The following is a 19,537-nucleotide window of genomic DNA, read 5'->3' on the forward strand; positions in this document are numbered from 1 at the left end:
ATATGTAATTTGATACTTTGGACTACTTTGTGCAATCTGACATTCCTTTGCAAATTGCAAATAGTAATTTACCCTGAATTTGTGAATTTAGTTGAGACCAACATGATCTCTGTGGGGGTGGGTGGAGTAAAAATTTATCTAAAACGCTGACAACCTTGTCTGTTTATTGACGAAGTACCTTCAACAGAACAAAGCTGGTACAAAGACAACCGCGTTCACAACACTAGTTTTTTTTAATTTTGCAGGTACATGGCCAGTGCTACAAGCAAGGTTAAATACTCCAGTAGTTTCATTTTTTCCCCCATAAGGGAACTAAGAACAAGCGCTATCTGCGTGTACAGTGTCATACTTGGGAGAAGACCAGCAAAATATCAAACTTAAGTCCTCCAAAACATGGAGTGTAATTGCAAAAGCAAACAAAAGCAGGGGGTAAAAAGTTTTGAAAGGAGTGATTGTAGCAGCAGGTAAGGTGTGATGCAAACATTGCTAAAACTAAGGCTGCCATCACCTTTCTATGTGGGTATTGCATGATTGACTTGGAGAAAATTAAAGAAATTACTTTTTTCTTGAATTTAAACTGGGAATAGCGATACAATAGGTTTCCTTCAAGCTGTTTGGTACAAACATGCAAAATACTGTACAGAGGTGTTCACGTTTTCAAGGCTCGGGACGTGCGTTCTCTTAACCCATACAACTCACAGAACAAGACATCACAGGCAATCTTACAGGAACTTACTACTCTGTCATTCCTGTTTAAAAGGGGGTTTCACTTTTTCCCCTCCAATAGCTTCTAATCAGAGCACTCCTCTCGTGAGACAGAACATTTCCTCACCATCATTATAATTGAATATCAATGCCTTGTCAATACATGATGCAACACTAGGTTCTAAGCCTAGGTTCTGTTACTGATGTCCAATGTTGGCAAATTCTTGCCTCACAGTATGCAGGTATTTGAGAAAGAGGAGGAGGGGCTTCTAACTACATACAGTACAGCATACCACATGGTTACAATGTACTGCTAAAAGGTTTAAAAGTCATTTATCCTTCGTAGCACTACCTCCACCAATGTACTGCAGTGATTAATGAATTCACACTGCATTGAACCATTTTTAATAAGAGCCAACTGCCAACACAGTAGACCACCTGAAATTTGACCGCATTTCCCCCAAAATCTAAATTTGTGTAACTGCAAATGCTCTCTCGATCCATTTTCACCCTCCCCCACCCCCTTTCCCTTTTAATTTAGGAAAGAGTCCAGCTTCCTCTGTATGTTTTCAAAGCTGTCCATTCCCATGTAGTCTGCTTGGCCTTGTTCCCACTTCTGCTTGCGTTCTTCTGAGGAGATGCTGGGGGCTGCGGGTGCGGAGACGTGGATTTTGGACATCCCGTTGTGAATTTCATCCTGGGGAGGGAGGGTAGGGGTTAAATACGGTTTCAGAATATGGACTTCAACGGTTTATAAAAAATAAAAAAAAAAGAATTCCCAAAATTTTCCCCAAGAAAAGCCATGCAGCAAAAGCCACCTATTCCAACAGTGGAGGTGTTGTTGACAGACAGCTTCTCCAGCACAAGATGACACACCATGAGCGTAACGCAATGACCCAGCCAGCCTACTCAACCAATCGCCACCGGCTACAGTCAATGACTTCAACCAGACCAACAAGCAGGACCGACAGGAAGCCAAAGCGTTACATCAAGTGCACAGCTACGTTAAATCCGGGATTGCTTTTGAGCTCTGGCGTTGAGGCCCAGACATCGCTTTGCGCACATTGCTTTGTGTGAAAAGGCCGATTGAGCGCCACACTGGGAAGTTTTTTTTAGATCAGTCACCAAGGAGCAACATTAAGAGGCCCCGTGGAAGGACCTCAGCCACAGCTAAGCATCAGGCCTTTATTGCATACCTTATAGCGGTCACAAATGACTGCTGGATGAGGAGATGCCGTTTCGATGAACTGCACCAGATAAGGAGGGGAGCACACACAGTCAGACCGCAAACAATCTTATCTTCAATGACCCATCCGTTCTAAACAATAATTTACCACTTACCAAGTGCCCTTGGATGGTGTCCACAACACGAGACCAACTTAGTTTTTAGTATGTACCTCGCTTTGTTTAAATTTGCGGTTTATTTTTCCAAATAATTTCTGGAAATGTAAACCGTGACAGAATGCTTTGCGAATCATCAAGTCCAAAATTGTTCTCTGACATGGAGACGTTTTCCACATTTTTATACATAACATTTAAAGATGCAGAAGATAAATGGTTTCACAGTGAAATTAGCAATGGAAAGACTGGTATGACATGGAGAAAGATCCCATTTACTTTAACCCACCAAGCTGTGGCATAAAAACACTCCACAAAACTTGAGTCTTCATGGCCAACCCCCCCCATCCCTCCCCACTTTCATGTCACCGGTGGATTTGCTTGGCAGACTTACAGAGTCCTCGCATCCAGAATAGAAGGCCTGGCTCCCATACTGTTCCTTCATCATTGGTAGCACGGAGCCAGAGTAGATGTCCCACCACCTCAGAAGGTAGTCGGGGTGAAGCGTGGACGGGTCCTGTGAATGCCCCTTGATGCTTTTCGTTGCAGTGTCGTACGAGTAGTTCCATGGCTTCATCTTACCCAGGAAGTGGACCACCTTTGCCTCGCTGCCATACCTGTGAACGATTGCAAACAGTGGCCCTGAGCAAAGATGCCGACGAATTCCGGTGTTTTAGGAATGACTGCAGACCTAAGGTAACCAAACGTATCCATTTAAGACTCCATAAGCAACAGAAATTCAGCGCAATATGTTTTGCGAACGGCATAATGCGTGGAACTTAAATATGCCACTATAACCACTATACGACCTAAACACCTTTCTATAACAAAACTGAGCAGTTAGGAAGTTTCACTCTCCCATAACTAGGTAGTTCTACTACTAGTAGCAATGAATAATCCATGCAATTTCTAATTAAGCGCACACGTGGGGATCAGCACGAGTAATTCAACCTTGGTGTAAGGTCACAAACATGATTAAAATGTTCTCATCATTAAGCTTCAATTTGATTATCAATATAGCTACTATATCATCATCTATGCAGCTATTATAAATCCCTCTCTTTAACGGGCAACAGACATGCATTCCGCTATAGACAAACACAGTTAAAATAGCCCAGTTATAACCCCAACCCCCAGAACATAGCAGCATGCACCCACAACGCACAGCTCATTCCGTACATTTAAAACACCAGTTTGTTTGTGCCGGCTCTGTTTCGGGGTCAGGAATGGGTTGGAGAATTTGAAGGGGGGCGGTATAACCTTTATACTGCACCTGTGTTTGTATCACCATTGACTTAAGGTCAAGGGACCACTTTGATGGATAGGTCAGAGGGCTAATCGTGACCTGGGTTACACTGCAGTGGGTGTGGTGTTCTGCAAATCGATAACTCAGTCTCCTTAAATTAACAGATAAACACCCAAACTTCCATTTGCACCTCAACTGAAAGTCGCTACCTTCTAGACCAAATTAACCAATAAAAAAACACAGCGGAAATATGTCATTTCCATCTCTGATGTAATGTGTCCTCACTGGAGAGGTTCCTGGCTGAGGAGATCTGAAGTGGCTGCAGCCAGACACTCTTGGAAAAAAAAGTTCAACATTTTTCTTGTGATTTAATTTTGATTTAACAAGATAAGCACTACTTGGTATTGTGGTAGAGAAACTTTTGTATATAATGGTTTTTTTTTTTTTTTTTTTTTTTTTTTTTTTTTTTAAAATCGGCAAGTGCAAGAACAATTTTAGTTGCATACACATACATTTGACATCCGTAGACAATAACTACACAGATTAAGCAGATCTAAGCTGACACCCACTTTCAATTAATTCAGGATGAATATTTATTGAATTTCAGCCATCCCATCACAACAAAGATCACAGTCAACCAAGGTTGAGAAGAAAGGTGATGGCAGGCACGAAATGGGCGCATAGTTGCGTGACACTCCAAATTGCTGGCAATAGTCCTTGTGTGTTCAAGACTTGTGCTCACGAGCAGCCTGAGGTTTCATCAATCAACGGTTCAAAACATGCTCACCTTTTCGCAAATTTGTTTTCCAGGAGAGCCTGTGACCGTCCCCTAACCTGGGGCAAAGATCACTCCACAATGAGCGCGTTTTGTTTACCGGTGAAGCAAGTGGGTGGGATGGGTTTGCTCATGAAAGGGTCTCTGTGTGCATAAAGGTCTTTAAATACATCATTCTATTTTGGGGACTGCTGGGATCTGTTCACTGTAGGCTGGAGTGGATATACAAATACAGGGAGCCCAGGACAGCAGTTGGTCCCTGTCGCCCAGAGTAACCTGACACCTTATGTGAGCACGCGCCCAGTGCGACCTTGGGTCCATTTATTCTCTGAACTTTCGAGCACAACCGAGACCACAGCACGCCTAGAGTCCAGTGCAGTCTTATTCGATTAGCACAAGTAGGCCCTGTATCATAAACTTAAGCAATGAAGGCAGTTCAAACAATAAACACGCAGGTAAAAGCACTCATTGGCCAATACAGATGAAGTGGGGGGGGGGGGGGACAGCAGAGACTATGCAAGCTAACAAACATGCATGTATTGAACTTCCTTACCACATAAATATTCAATGAGTTTAGAGCAAACATGTCAAACCTTGCGCAATGAAAGCCAAATACCACTCGTCTTCATGGTTACATAAAGTAACAGAACAGCAAGGGATTTGTCAGCATGCCCAGGTCTAGGACTGTAAATCACATTGAAGACTTTTTTTTTTTTTGCTGTCAAGTGCAATATCCTGCTCAAATCTAGAGGCAATACGTATATGAAACACCCTCTTGAATACGAGTATGCTAAATCACAGGCAAAATATTTTTATATTTTTAACGTGGTGACACTCACTGCTTGAATGCTGGGAGATAAGAGTAGATGGCTATGCTGCTGAGATTGTAGATGAAGGGAAGGTGCTTTGTTATGTCCGCAGTCGCCCAGTTGCTGAAAAAGCTGTTGAGAACTCCCTGGTCCCCACCTGCAAACAGAAAAGCACCCAATTGTCAATGTAAAACTTTAACAAATAAATGTTGTTTTCCAGTCCATCTAAGCAGTGTCCAAATGCCTCAGAAACTATAGAATCACTATGAAGATGTGAGAGAATGAACACAGTTTGTACTTTGCAAACAGAATGAAGCTTGTCGGAAATACTAGTTCACTGAGTGCAAAACCGTTTGCCTCAGTTTTGCTCCGTAAACCTTAAAAATAAATGTATAATCAAAAAAGTGAATAAAGAACATTTGGTAGTAGCACTCAAAGGGGGACAGACATTAGCCAGTGAATCAAAAGGACAGAGGCAGCCACAGAAACTGTAATCATGACATAACAGCCAATCATAGCAAAGTGTGGCAACCCCCCCAGTTCTCCTGGCTGGGTTCCACTGTGCAGCAAATAACCGTTATGTGAACATTGTGCTTCAGTGATCCATGCACCTGGGACACCACTGCGTAAATAGTGGGCTTGGCTTAGCTGGCACACTTCCCGAAACATAGTTGCAGCCAATGGACTGACAAGGGGAAGCATCAGCCACTTAATGCCATTAATACAAAATGGATGACTTTGTTCGAATAAATCAATTGGGTAATGCATGGGTGCTTTTCAGCACTTTATTCCGAGTGCTCTAAGTAAAAGCACAGTCTTATTTCCAGTTTCCATTTGGAATCATGGCAACCACTAGGAGCCCCCCCCCCCCCCCCCCCCCAAAAAAAAAGGCCAACCAAATGCGGTGGGAGATAGCAAATGTGAGGCTGCGTGTTATAGCTTTAGTCCTAACACATTATACAAATATATAAGACACCATTATAAGCATGATGTCAGCAGGTCTGCTGGGTAAAGAAAGCACATTATCAAACTAAATGCAGAGATCAAAGGTGGGGCTGTGGAGTACTGCACAGATGACCATTCTTCCAGCCCTTTTAATCGGCTACAACCCCCCCCAGCAATCTGGGGATTCAGTCTGCAGAAACACAGGGTGTAATATATGCACATTAATTATCTACAGTGGCATGGAGGGGGAGGGGCAAACAGGACCCATCGCCCCTGCCAGGCTCTGCCAAAGCCACACAAAAAAATAATAAGATGGTCACCCTGGGAAACGATTCGTTCGCTTCTTGGGGGCCCCTTTGTAAATTCCAAACTCATGGTTCCAGGCTGCCACAAGACTGTCATGATGGCTAGACTTGTGTAACTACAGACAATGCATGGAGAAATTTACCCACTTTCACCGAGAGCAATTGCTGGGAAGTCTATATATTTAGACAATAGCCTTCCCATACTGGGCACAGCTCAGCATGCCCAGGGACCAATAACAGACTTTTTCTTGTACTTTAAGACAATTTTCTTCTTTTCGTGACCAATTGGGCCAAATATGACATGGCTGAACAGTGTTGCCAAAAGTTCTTGATGTGCAGAGCAAAAAAGGTTGCAGCACACAATGGGAATCGCGTATTGTAAATGGCTTGCGTAACAAACATTTCACACATTAGACAGATATGCTGAATTAGTCTGATCTAGCAATAAAGTTCTAAAAAACAATGAATAAAAAAAGACCTAAAGCTACAGTATGGGGAAATGAGGAGTACATATACCTAGACTCCTTGTCACAGCAGAGTCATGTTGTGCATTTCAAGGCCTCAAACAGCAGGCAACCACAGAAATTGATAGGTAGACCACTCCACCAAAGACCATCTTTTTCCCACGGTGCCCAATGGAGCGGGTTACTCACTCAGGGACACCGTTTCATAGGTTGTTTTCACCCACGTGGCACCAGTTATGCGAGTACAGGACCATGGTTAGGAAAACTAAGCCCCTATCGGAAAAAGACTAGCTATCTAGGTAAGTTGAACCAAGCTGTAACAGGGAACAAGGGAAATGTCATATGGCTGAAAACAACTTGTTAAAAATAATGTATTGGCTTCTGGCGGATTCATTATTGGTGCAATTTATGCATAAATATTAGCATGCCTCATTGATCAACGGATTATGAAATTGACCAGATTTACAGATCTCTTAACGAGCTCTGAAGTAGCATCAGCTCTACGGAAATAGGAATGACCTGTATCGTTTGCTTATTTTAGCAATCTTCTTCGGTCTATGTTTGGCAGCGTTATTCTTGCCGTTTGCACGTCTAATTTGGGTGGCGAGTTGCATAGTTATATTGGTAACTTTAGCTACCTACCCCCAAGTTACAGCAGCTGTATACATCCTAGCTAACGTATAAAACTAGCACAAATGAATCATCTAATTAAGATGTATAGATAAATGAACAGCGTGAGCTAGCAAAAGTTGGCAAAACCTAGTGCTGTCCATATACCAACTTAGCCAATTAGAGGTGTTGCTTTAACACTCCGACTTAAACCGCCTCGGTTGCTTGAGAAATACTTCCTCATTTTAGCAGAAAGGCCACACCATTGTGCCATGGGCTCACTCACTTTCCGCTTGTTCCTGTAGTTGTGCAATGACTGGAGGGTGTATGTACAACTGTCCAAAGTATTTTAGCGGAGAACAAAAGAAAACGTACCAAAAATAAATAACATTGACTTAATGCATGCCCACAAAAGCATTTTAGAGACCTGGACTTTGCTTGTTTAAAATGGGGCATGCTTTTTTGTAGACACTCTGGGGACGCTCATGCAAAAGTAGCTCCAAATCAACGGTAATGCGCATCACACGCTCTGTATAAGGCAGATGGCGGAGACCACATTTCCAAAAAGACATGCGATTACTGATCTGCAACAGGGTGAATTGCTTTTATGGATGCGTGTCGGCTATTTCCAGCACTACAGCTAGGCAAACCTGCTGCACCTGATCATGAATGCTAGCGTCCATAAGAGCTTTCAGAGGGGATCAAAAACATGAAGTCCAGAGAGGCAATACGAGAGGGGTACAAGGACACATCAGAACAATATATCAGCCACAAAAACATCGATAGGCTGAATCATCATGTTGTGCGATGCTTGCAAATTTTACAGGACTACACCGGCATAATGTAATCCATTTGATTCTGGCAATGATCATCAATGCATCAAACATTACAACAAGACTTGCCAGAAAAAAGCTAAATTCCACAGCCTCTTTAAAAGAGCAACACTAGTGACTGAACTTCAAACCACAATACTTTCTTAGCAGCATTACCATCTCTAGATTAATTATTCTTATATTCTAATTCAGGATGGGGATTAACCAAAATGGACACTTGAAACTGCCAACATCTTATCCAGTTAACATAAAAAAAATCAATAAAAAAAAAAAAGGTCAATCCTGCATTATAGCAGTAGCTATAACATTGTAGCTATAACGTTTTTAAGACTGTTCTTTATTTTGATTGGAGTTGTGGGTAGCCTACAGCAGTGGGGTCATAGAATTTCATAATAGCCAAATTAACATGATTGAGGCCCCACCGACTAGAAAACGCAGCAGCGTAGGCTATGGCAAGCAACATTTTGAATAAGATGATCTGTAAAAACCGTGACAAATCTCTAGATGAAGAAAAAATGATAGCAATCCTAAAAATGCAAGTGCAATTCATATTGTACAGCACGTCACGTATGATTACTTCCCGACATGAATACCCATTGCGGTATATTTTGGTAACGTTTACTATTGCCATTTTCATGCAATCACCCCTGGTCAGTATCATGCCTTCGAAATATTTGGATTTTGATAATATTACCGTTGATGCACTGCTATAGACAACCATCGTAATTTTTTGCCAAGTTTTTCCTGAGATGATGCCCCGGTTGTGCAGTAACAATTAATGCGTGTATACTTGTATCATTTTGGCTGTGGTCCAGCCTATTGGAGCATGCTTGTACAGCTTATTACAGGAATTTAAAAAAGAGATTTTTAATCTGTTAATCGATTACATTTCACCAGTTTGAAAACACTGAAAATGCTCATCCCCAATTCTAATATTGCAAGTAAGCAAACGCATGAAAAGACCCTGCTGACTCCATTCTGCAAAATTATACTCAAAAATAGAATTGAATAGTGTGCCTATTTTCTTTAAAATGACAAAATCCAAACCAGGAAAAACCACAGACCAAAGAAGGACTGTGCCATCATGCACACAAAATGACTTTATGGAAAGGGCCTGTGCTTATAAAACACTGCTAGTGAAAAGGCTTTTTGTGTTCAGAGAGAACGGCTGCCAAATTCCTCAAGCTGCCCTGGAATACAGTCTGGAGATCAGTAGTGTTGCATAACATCAGCTGTGCCCATTACAGGTTTGTCATTTAAAAAAAAGGTTGGAAAATGTAATTACGCATTGGCGGCACAAAATGTGCACAATGTAGATCCAGTGGCTTTTTGGTAGACTGGAGGTAAGACTAACAAGCCTGTTAAGTATCAGTGGCTGCCTGTCAATGCCGTTGAGTATGTGGCTATTCCAACATGGGATTGCTTGGTTGCCCCACCCCATAAAATCCCCCAAAATAACTCACAGGGAAGCACAAGGTGTGATGGGAGAGGGGGACGGGGGGTGGGGGTCACAATGACAGAAGAGCCTTGTATTTGAGCTCGGACCTTGATAAATAAGTTACTTATGTAGGAGGTAAACATGGGCTGTTAAGCCCATATTACAGAACTGGACCAGCCAGCCAGCAAGCACCTTAGAGGAGTCAAACATCACAACCCCAAGCCCAGAATGTCCACATATTTGGCCACAGACTTGCAGTTCCATTCCTGTGCTGTTAAATGGATGCGCTCTTTTACTGCATTCTAAACATTCTAGCGGCAGTTTTCCTTGGGCTTAGTGGATGCCTGAAGTCAAAACCTCAACAGTTTATTAAACAGGAAATGCAAAACAGGAGATAAAAAAAAAAAAAGGATATTTTCAGAGGGCATGTTCAGCCAAGTCACCAGCTCCTAAACCAGTTCACTTTGGAATGGAATCGAAACCATACAAGTTCTCACTGTGGTCACAAGTCCTACATGGCATCACTTCATTGCCCAGAACATCGCCCAGGGAAGGAAGGATGCCTTCCATCAGCAGGGTGTCCCCGACCTTATCATACAATAGCAACTCAAGTTAGCTCCCATGCTCTTCTTCTTGACAACTGATCAAGATACTGTGAACCATAAGGTACTGTCAAAATTATCCCATTTTAATTTCTCCAATGATACCATAAAATCCAATTCATATCCAACAAACAGGAAGCGAAGTGTATGCATTTGCAATTCTCAATCAATATATCCTAACAGTACCACTGGTGTTCCTCAAGGTTCAATACTGAGTCCAATTTGTTTAGCTTGTACATAATTATTTGCCTTCCATCTGCCCATCTGTCAACCTACATAAATTAGTGTGTCATCAGCATATATATGTTAAAAACAAACAGCATGTTGCATACAAACTAACTGCAGCCATGATCCATGTATCCGATGAGTTAAGCAATTACCGTTAACATCTGAACATTACAAACTGTACATTTCTCAAAGAAGCTAGCAACGACCCACAAACCTGATGTTTTTGTTAAAGGAGAGAAAAGCTCAGGTATGATACTTTGGTATAATTTTAGATTTCAATCAGTCTTCTAAAAAGCATTTTACAAAGGTGGCCAATACTATCATATTTAACCAGTCCAACAACAGAGGCAGCCAAGTTCTTTATGCGTGCAATTATTTTCTCCCACATGCTTTACGAGTTGGTCACAAGCCAGATTCCCATATTAAACAAAAGGAACAATTTATTCAGTTTGGATGACTAAAGATTTTACAGAAGCCTGCCCCATCTTCAAGCCATTGCATGGGCTTGCCCCTCCCCCACTGAGCCAGCTCATAATGCACAAGGATATTAGCAGGACAACAATGGCAAATACTAGAGGTGACTGTTATGCAATACCATCACAGCAAGTTTAGAACTTATTGGTCAGAGCTGTCCACTATTAGAATAGTCTACCCACCGAGTTAAGAGACTCTAATTACCTTACCTTTAAACACAAACTTAAGATATGGCTTAAAGCAGAGCTCATCTCTGGCACAAACTTTATAAAGAATATTAGTATTGTTTTTACATACTGCTATAATAATCACAATATATTTATGGATTGTATTGGCATACTTGTTGGAGTACTGCATTTATGACATTAGGTCATTTTTTTAACCTGCCCAGGGACTACAAATGAATTGGCTCATTAGCCAAATTTGCACACTTGCATCGATGTGGAAACTGAAGGGTTGATTAACGCGCATTGCTGCCGCCCTCCCCCACACCCACACACAGCACGCAGATATTAAACTGACCATCAAAGCTGCCATCCTTAGTGCAGACCTGGATGAGTTGCTCGTAGGTTTCGTTGGAAGGCCGGAACACAAACACGCCGGAGTTGAAGCAGTCTGGCCAGCCAGGGTCTGGAGCAGCAGACAGCTCCTCACGATTAAACAGCTCGTCCACATTCGACAGCACCTGGGACACAGACCAAAACCAGGACTTCATTCAAGACCTATCCCTTCTGATATCCTGCATAGTCAACCTCCCCCAACACAAATATCACACAAGCTAACTGCACACGGGATGCCTATGACCAGAAGACTATGGCATGTATTCAATCCACATTTGTTCATTTTGACTTCAGAATAAATGTTTTTTTGTTTTTGTTTTCCATTACAAACACTGTTGAGAACCCTCAGCAAGCACCAAAAAGAATGTGCCAGACACCTGCAAAAAAACCTCAAGAGTATACGTTGTATTTCCTGTTGATTGGACTTTATATCTTGTTTCTTGGTTATCCTTTAAGACTTTGTCTGTTCTCAATTATATATTGGTATGTTACATATCCAGGAAGAATGTATTTATTACCCTAAACTGCATGTCTTTGGATTTGGAATGTGGGAGGAAACCAGAGTACCTGGAGGAAACCCACAGGGACTCAGAACATGCAAACTCTACACAGAAAGGCCACCGTTCAGCATTTCAACCCCGGACCTTCTTGCTGTGCTATCACAGTGCTATCAACTGCACCATTATGCTGCCCAAGTAGTAGTCATTTGGAATTACACCCTCCATTTTAAGTGAAACTGTATATAGCATGTTCCGACCCAACAAATCCAACCCTTTCTCAGTGATTTCCTTTCTCACAGAATGACTCAAGATCGAGATATCATTGAGCTGCTAATTAGTAGAATCCGGTATGTCAAATTAAGGTTGACATGAAAACCTAGAGGATGGTAGATCTCCAAGAACATGGTTCGGCAGCCCTGCTCCAGGTGCTTTCAAATAAGTCCTCATACATTCTGTGAGAGTCCCTTGACTTCATACCTGATCTTTTATATAGGCTTAAACACAGTACAACCTGAATGAATGTTAATTAACGCACACCATTGTGTCATGTGTTCAAGGCCGTGGGCTGACCAGTGTGTCGGCGTCCATAAAGACACATTTGGAGTAGTGTGTCAGTGTCCAACAGTGGAGCTTGGTGAAGGTGACACCAAGGTCTGGCCTCTTCATCAGGGACAGGTGGGCTGCATCCCTGCTATCCAGCAAATCCACTAGCCGGACCTCATCATAGATCTTTTGGAGCACTTCCCTGAGAGAGAGAATGGAAAAAACTAGTTTCAGGCCAATTAATTTTACAACCAATCTATGATCCCTGTGTAGCAGGGCCAGCTGCTGGAATACTATGGAACACTACGCAGAACTCGGTTTTGGGCCACTACCATCCCTGGGCCACACAATTTAAAAATAAATAAAACAAATAAAGAATTGGCCACCAAAACCCTAGGCCCATGTAGCATTTGTTTGGCAAGTCTCTACCCTCTTACTGAAGCACACAACCATTATAGGTTTACTTCACCAGCTCGGCTTTAGAGGACCAGTGACTTACTGAAACATTACACAATGCCCCACTCATTTCCCTTACCATGCGCCTGCACGTGTGAGCGAGTTTGTGCTTGTGCGACCTTGCCTAACGTCGTTAGCATTCCTGTATCGTAAACTGTATGTACAGGTAACATAGCACATTTGAAATGTGAGGGTCCATTGATTTTGACGTCCCATTTCCATGTAAACATAGCTTTTTAGCCACTGCTGTCGTTTTGGAATTATGGTTATCGTGGTTTTGTAACCACGGTTCTATGAATTTACGACGTAGAACTCGAGCGTCATTCACACTGGGACGCACAGCTACGGCGAGACGCTTCTAACGCCATTAATGTCAACGGAATGACACCCAGGTAACAACAACCATCGTTGCAAAAACACAAATATTTGGCAGTATTTTAAATGTACGATTTGGAATTCCAAAGCTGGATAATCTTTTGAAGTTATTCTTATAAGCAGCAAAAAAAATTAAATTGTAGGCTATTCTGGGAAATGACATTTACGTGCTTGAAAAAGGCCTTGATTTTCATAAATATCTACTCTGATAATGCCCTTTGACTTAAAAACTATGTTTAAATTAGTAATGTCTAAAAGTAACGTTTTAGTACCGAGTATCATGATACCAAACCTGCTATTTTATCTAAATCAAAATTTTGGTATCTGACAACACTAGTATGCGCATTTGTGCGCGCGTGTGTTCGGAGGTTGGTTTGATTTGTACGATACCTGGCTGGTTCAGTCACATGGGGGCCAATCAACACTACCAGCTTCCTGGATGTTTTATGGTTACGCAGGGATCTGCCGAGCACCATTGCTCCCTTTGAGTAGTTGTCATTGGTGGCCAACGTGACAAATGCCTGGTCTGCTGAAACGAAACAAACGGGCTTCACTTAAAGCAGGTAGGCATAATCAACGAAAGTCTTAGTGTCCCCATTCTACTGTAAACTGGCATGGGGCGGGATTCCCCAACCACAAAATACACACACATAAAGGAAGAAATATATATTTTCCAAATAGGAATGGAGAAAAATGAACAAATAAAAGGCTACAGTGCGTTATATCATCGCTCAATTTTCCTTGTACAATGAACACACCCACTTAATATACTAACATGAAGACGACAAGTGCGTACAAAATGTGTAATGGAACTGTTCCCTTAATCCACTGAAACTGTAAAGCTCCATTTCTAAATCGGCGTCTGTTAATGGAATTGATTCACATGTGTAATACTCAGATTACTCACTTGCACATTAATTAAAATGCGCAGCGTAAGAACGTCTGTCCCACTTGATATAGCATAGCAAAGTAGCTTACAGGAACGTGGTAGAGGCTAAATGTAACGAAATGTTTTAGCCACGTCTCAAGCGTTGTAGAAGTTCTACCGTCAGATTATAACTTCTACAACGTCTCTAGCCATCTGGATTCCGAGATCGAACGAACGACGTGACCTGCGGCATACGTGAACTTCCAAGAAAATGTCAAGCTCGAGTGACGTAGGCTATGTTAAATATGTCCCTTACTTTCAATAAACTACACTCCTATAGGCCTCTGATGGATTAACACCATTTGGGCCCACAGAGCCTGCTCATTTCTACGTTGTAAATGAATTGCTTAGCTAAATGGGAAAAGTTCGCTATATATGGGCAAGCAATTGCAATAGCCGAGAACAGGTGAGCGCATGCTCTTGGAGAGATGGCTTCTACGGTTTCAAACAATTTGCGGAATAAAATAAAATATAAATGTTTTGGTTCCAAACAATTGAGCCTTTAATAACAAACATACTCGCCCCGTAGTATTGTTCTACTAAGCAATAGCTATTGCAGCAGGAAATATACTGTCGCAACCCTGCTAGTGAAGAAATAGCAGAGAGCCCGGAATAGGGAAGCTGCTAGGCCCACGCCTCCTATCGGGGATCTTAAATTGCTGCAAAACTTGCGTAGGTTATCATTCTAAACTACGAAGGAATACAGGTTTCCTTTCAGCATTGAAACAAAATGCAGCCATTTATATTATTTGTATATACACAATACAATACCCTTACTTGTATTTAATATCACAGCCGTAATAGTGTAAATGTGTGTTACGAGGGCTTGTAGGCTACGAACAGGAACACAGTGTGCCGTCTGACCATTCACTGTGACAGTGACATTTACAACAACAAAAAACGTTACGACCGAACTGCTTCAGTTTTCTTCAACAAAATGTTACGTACCTGCCATGATCTGTGTGATGTTAACGCTCCTGTCTGTAGTCCCAACCCTAAAACGATGCACCCTTATTCCCCAGAAAGAGCACGCAGCCAGGACAACGGTACATTTATAGTAGGAGGAGTACTCAGTTGATATATTCCGTCACGTGATGACTTCACACACACATACACACCCCCTCTCATGGAGCTGCGTCGCATCGGCCTGCGGTTTTCAGTTGTTATAGTTTACAACACAGCCTACTTGTCGCAAATAACGTAAGTATCTACAATTTATGAATTGGTTAATATGATGGATTAATACAAGTTCACGGTCGTCGCCATAGCCAATAATTAGATGATTTTGCATCTGTTACATTTAAACTGTTATTGTGTAAGTATATGTATGGAAGGGTGGTTGTTTACAGACTGTTTCATTGCCAGTTTCCCAATAAATAGTATGATCAATGTGCTCGACAAAACAAAGACTTAAGTTTTATAGGTGAAGGTCTATACAATTTAAAATTGATGAACTTTCAGACTTCGTGCAGCCTACAGTGGCTAGTTGTACAGTGTTTACAACATTTCTAAATGTTTTTACTTCACTTGAAAATAAGTTAGTCCAATCCCCTCAGCAGAGCGATATCAGATTTAGTCTACCAATTTAAAAACAAAATCTTTAAGCCTTTTTCAGCCAACAATCATGACCGATATAAGAGTAGTGAGAAACGTTCCTCGACTTTTTGACCTGTGGTTCCACCTTCTGGTGCAAATTAAAATGACACAGCCGATTTGATTTCCTTATTTTTATTTCCATGATATAATTGGAGAGTCTCCTGTACAGGAAACGACCATTGTAGCTGCCATGTTACAAAGTATGTAGGCTGCTATACAAAGGTAGATTCTGTAACAATACTAATGTACACAACACAAGCGTAATTTACACAGAGGACGCCTTACCTGTCTCCTGCAATGTTCTGCCCACATTCAAACTTGATCGAATGCTACAGAAGTTAAAGGCAAACTAATTTCAACAGCTAAACATGAATATGGTGCAAGAATATTATCAATCCAGCATCAAAGCCATTACCAACCAGAAGAGTCTATAATATACTGTCAATTCAACACGCATATATAGCATCATCCGAACATGACAATTAGTGCAGATAATATATTCCAAACACTATTCATTAAATGATCTGTGATCATTTATTTGAAAGCAGTAGTCCATTGTTTTATTTTCTTTGCGCATTGCTCTATGACATTTTTGAGTGAAATTGGGAACAGCGAAAATCAACGCGATAACAGGTGGTTTTATTGTAAAATTATTATTAATTTAGCCCGCTAACTTAGTGAGTTTTTGGCTGTAAGTCACGGCTATGTAGCAAGTATTGTTACAGCCTGTAACAATATTACATTAATGGAATTTGGCAGACGCTCTTATCCTGAGCGACATGCAGTTGATAAGACTAAGCAGGAGACAGTCCTCCCCTGGAGCAATGTGGGGTTAAGGGCCTTGCTCAAGGGCCCAACGGCTGTGCGGATTGTATTGTGGTTACACCGGGTATCGAACCATCAACCTCGGGGGTCCCAGTCATGTACCTTAACCACTATGCTACAGGCCACCCTACCACTTTACTTGCTACTTAGCTAGTAATAATAATATTAGCTGTGTGGCTCTTATCGTGGCTACTCCTGGGCTTGAACCACCAACTTTCTGGGTACCAGTCATGTACCTTAGATATTGCCCCTTGTCCAGTGATCAAGTTGGGTAATATATAAGCTAACATACGCATTGTATTGGCCAAATACATTTTGTCAACCCTAGTTCTGCCTAATGCCCAAATGTTAAACCGAAAATTACGCCCTCGATGACAAAATTAAAACATGTTTTCAGACATTTTTGCAAATGTATTAAAAATATAAAACTGAAATTTCTCATTTACATAAGAATTCAGACCCTTTGCTGTGGCACTCCAAATTGTGGTATGGTGCATCCTGTTTGCTTTAATTACCCTTGAAATGTGTCTAGAACAGGGATGTCAAACTCCAGTCCTGGAGGGCCGCAGTGTCTGCTGTTATTTGTGGTTTCCCTTCAACCAGCAGCCAATGAAGTCCTTGAGAACAAGGTGGGTGGACTCTTTAGCCAATGAAAGACTTGAAAATGAATCTCTCATGCTGACGCACACCAAAAACCAGCAGACACTGCGGCCCTCCAGGACAGTTTGACACCTGTGGTCTAGAAATTCATAGAGTCCACCTGTGGCAAATTTAATTGATTGGACATAGTCTAGAGAGGTACACACTAATTTATACTATATGTCATGACAAAAAGGGCAAGGGTATAAAACCATTTCTAAAGCATTGAGCATTCCAAGGAGCACAGAGGCCTCAATAATTGAAAATGGAAGAAGTTTGTACTCTGTGTGATGAGACAAAAATGTCACTCTTTGGGCAGAACTCTAAGCACTTTGTCTAGCAAGCACTGCTCATCACCTGGCTAATACCATCCCTATGGTGAGCATCATCGTATGGGAGTGCTTGGGAGACTGATCACAATTGAGGAAAGGCTGAATGCAGCCAAATACAGAGAGGTCCTTGAAGAATATCTGCTCCAGAGTACACATGATCTCAGCATAGGGCAACAGTTCACCTTTCTGCACAACAATGACTGGATGACCATACAGCCAAGACAATGCTGGAGTGGCTTCAGGACGAGTCTGACTGTCCTTGAGTGGCCCAGCCAAAACCCAGACTTAAACTCCATAGAACATCTGTGGAGAGACCTGAAGATGGTAGTTCACAGACTCTTCCCATCCAATCTGACAGCGCTTGAGAGGATCTGCCATGAAGAATTTCAACTGCCAAAATCCAGCTGTGCAAAGCTTGTAGAGACTTAGCCAAGAAGACTCAAAGCTGTAATTACTGCCAACGAAGTACGAAGTACTGAATTAAGGGACTGAATAATTATATAAATGACAGATTTCTGTTTTATACAGTGGTGTGAAAAAGTGTTTGCCCCCTTTCTTATTTTTTTGCATGTTTGTCACTTAAATGTTTCAGATCATCAAACAAATTTAAATATTAGTCAAAGACAACACAAGTAAACACAAAATGCAGTTTTTAAATGAAGGTTTTTATTATTCAGGGAGAAAAAAAATCCAAACCTACATGGCCCTGTGTGAAAAAGTGATTGCCCCCTAAACCTAATAACTGGTTGGCCCACCCTTAGCAGCAACAACTGCAATCAAGCGTTTGCGATAACTTGCAATGAGTCTCTTACAGCGCTGTGGAGGAATTTTGGCCCACTCATCTTTGCAGAATTGTTGTAATTCAGCCACATTGGAGGGTTTTCGAGCATGAACCGCCTTTTTAAGGTCATGCCACAGCATCTCAATAGGATTCAGGTCAGGACTTTGACTAGGCCACTCCAATGTCTTCATTTTGTTTTTCTTCAGCCATTCAGAGGTGGACTTGCTGGTGTGTTTTGGATCATTGTCCTGCTGCAGAACCCAAGTTCGTTTCAGCTTGAGGTCACGAACAGATGGCCGGACATTCTCCTTCAGGATTTTTTGGTAGACAGCAGAATTCATGGTTCCATTTATCACAGCAAGTCTTCCAGGTCCTGAAGCAGCAAAACAGCCCCAGACCATCACACTACCACCACCATATTTTACTGTTGGTATGATGTTCTTTTTCTGAAATGCGGTGTTACTTTTACGCCAGATGTAATGGGACACACACCTTCAAAAAAGTTCAACTTTTGTCTCGTCAGACCACAGAGTATTTTCCCAAAAGTCTTGGGGATCATCAAGATGTTTTCTGGCAAAATTGAGACGAGCCTTAATGTTCTTTTTGCTCAGCAGTGGTTTTCGTCTTGGAACTCTGCCATGCAGGCCATTTCTGCCCAGTCTCTTTCTTATGGTGGAGTTATGAACACTGACCTTAACTGAGGCAAGTGAGGCCTGCAGTTCTTTGGATGTTGTTGGAGTCTTTTGTGACCTCTTGGATGAGTCGTCGCTGCGCTCTTGGGGTAATTTTGGTCGGCCGGCCACTCCTGGGAAGGTTCACCACTGTTCCATGTTTTCGCCATTTGTGGATAATGGCTCTCACTGTGGTTCGCTGGAGTCCCAAAGCTTTAGAAATGGCTTTATAACCATTTCCAGACTGATAGATCTCAATTACTTTCTTTCTCATTTGTTCCTGAATTTCTTTAGATCTCGGCATGATGTCTAGCTTTTGAGGATCATTTGGTCTACTTCACTTTGTCAGGCAGATCCTATTTAAGTGATTTATTGATTGAGAACAGGTATGGCAGTGATCAGGCCTGGGTGTGGCTAGAGAAATTGAACTCAGGTTTGATAAACCACAGTTAAGTTATGTTTTAACAGGGGGGGGCAATCACTTTTTCACACAGGGCCATGTAGGTTTGGATTTTTTTTCTCCCTTAATAATAAAAACCTTCATTTAAAAACTGCATTTT

At 41.7% G+C, this 19,537-nt stretch overlaps 1 protein-coding gene across 3 annotated transcripts; it reads right to left on the minus strand.

Annotated features, from left to right (window-relative positions):
• Positions 1–214: 214 nt before the first annotated feature.
• Positions 215–15,238, minus strand: gyg1a (glycogenin 1a). 3 transcript variants are annotated; one of them, XM_061243824.1, is made up of 8 exons: positions 15,082–15,238; positions 13,596–13,731; positions 12,402–12,576; positions 11,294–11,456; positions 4,904–5,030; positions 2,438–2,660; positions 1,902–1,952; positions 215–1,402 (listed from the first exon to the last, which is right to left on the minus strand). In XM_061243824.1, exons 1-8 carry the CDS (start codon positions 15,086–15,088, stop codon positions 1,238–1,240), a joined length of 1,047 nt encoding a protein of 348 aa, XP_061099808.1. In that variant the 5' UTR covers positions 15,089–15,238; the 3' UTR covers positions 215–1,237. The 3 variants fall into 3 exon arrangements, with proteins under 3 accessions (XP_061099808.1, XP_061099807.1, XP_061099809.1); XM_061243823.1 differs by having other exon boundaries at positions 13,596–13,734; positions 15,082–15,230; XM_061243825.1 differs by lacking the exon at positions 1,902–1,952 and having other exon boundaries at positions 13,596–13,734; positions 15,082–15,230.
• Positions 15,239–19,537: the final 4,299 nt, after the last annotated feature.

Source organism: Conger conger, chromosome 5 (genome assembly GCF_963514075.1).
Source record: "Conger conger chromosome 5, fConCon1.1, whole genome shotgun sequence".
Lineage (NCBI taxonomy): Eukaryota > Metazoa > Chordata > Actinopteri > Anguilliformes > Congridae > Conger > Conger conger.

Coding starts and splice junctions, on each gene's coding strand:
- gyg1a (XM_061243823.1), bottom strand. Junction 5,031..11,293: donor TAAGGATGGCAGCTTTGATG/GTCAGTTTAATA, acceptor TTCTGTTTGCAG/GTGGGGACCAGGGAGTTCTC. Junction 1,953..2,437: donor ATTCTGGATGCGAGGACTCT/GTAAGTCTGCCA, acceptor TATCTGGTGCAG/TTCATCGAAACGGCATCTCC.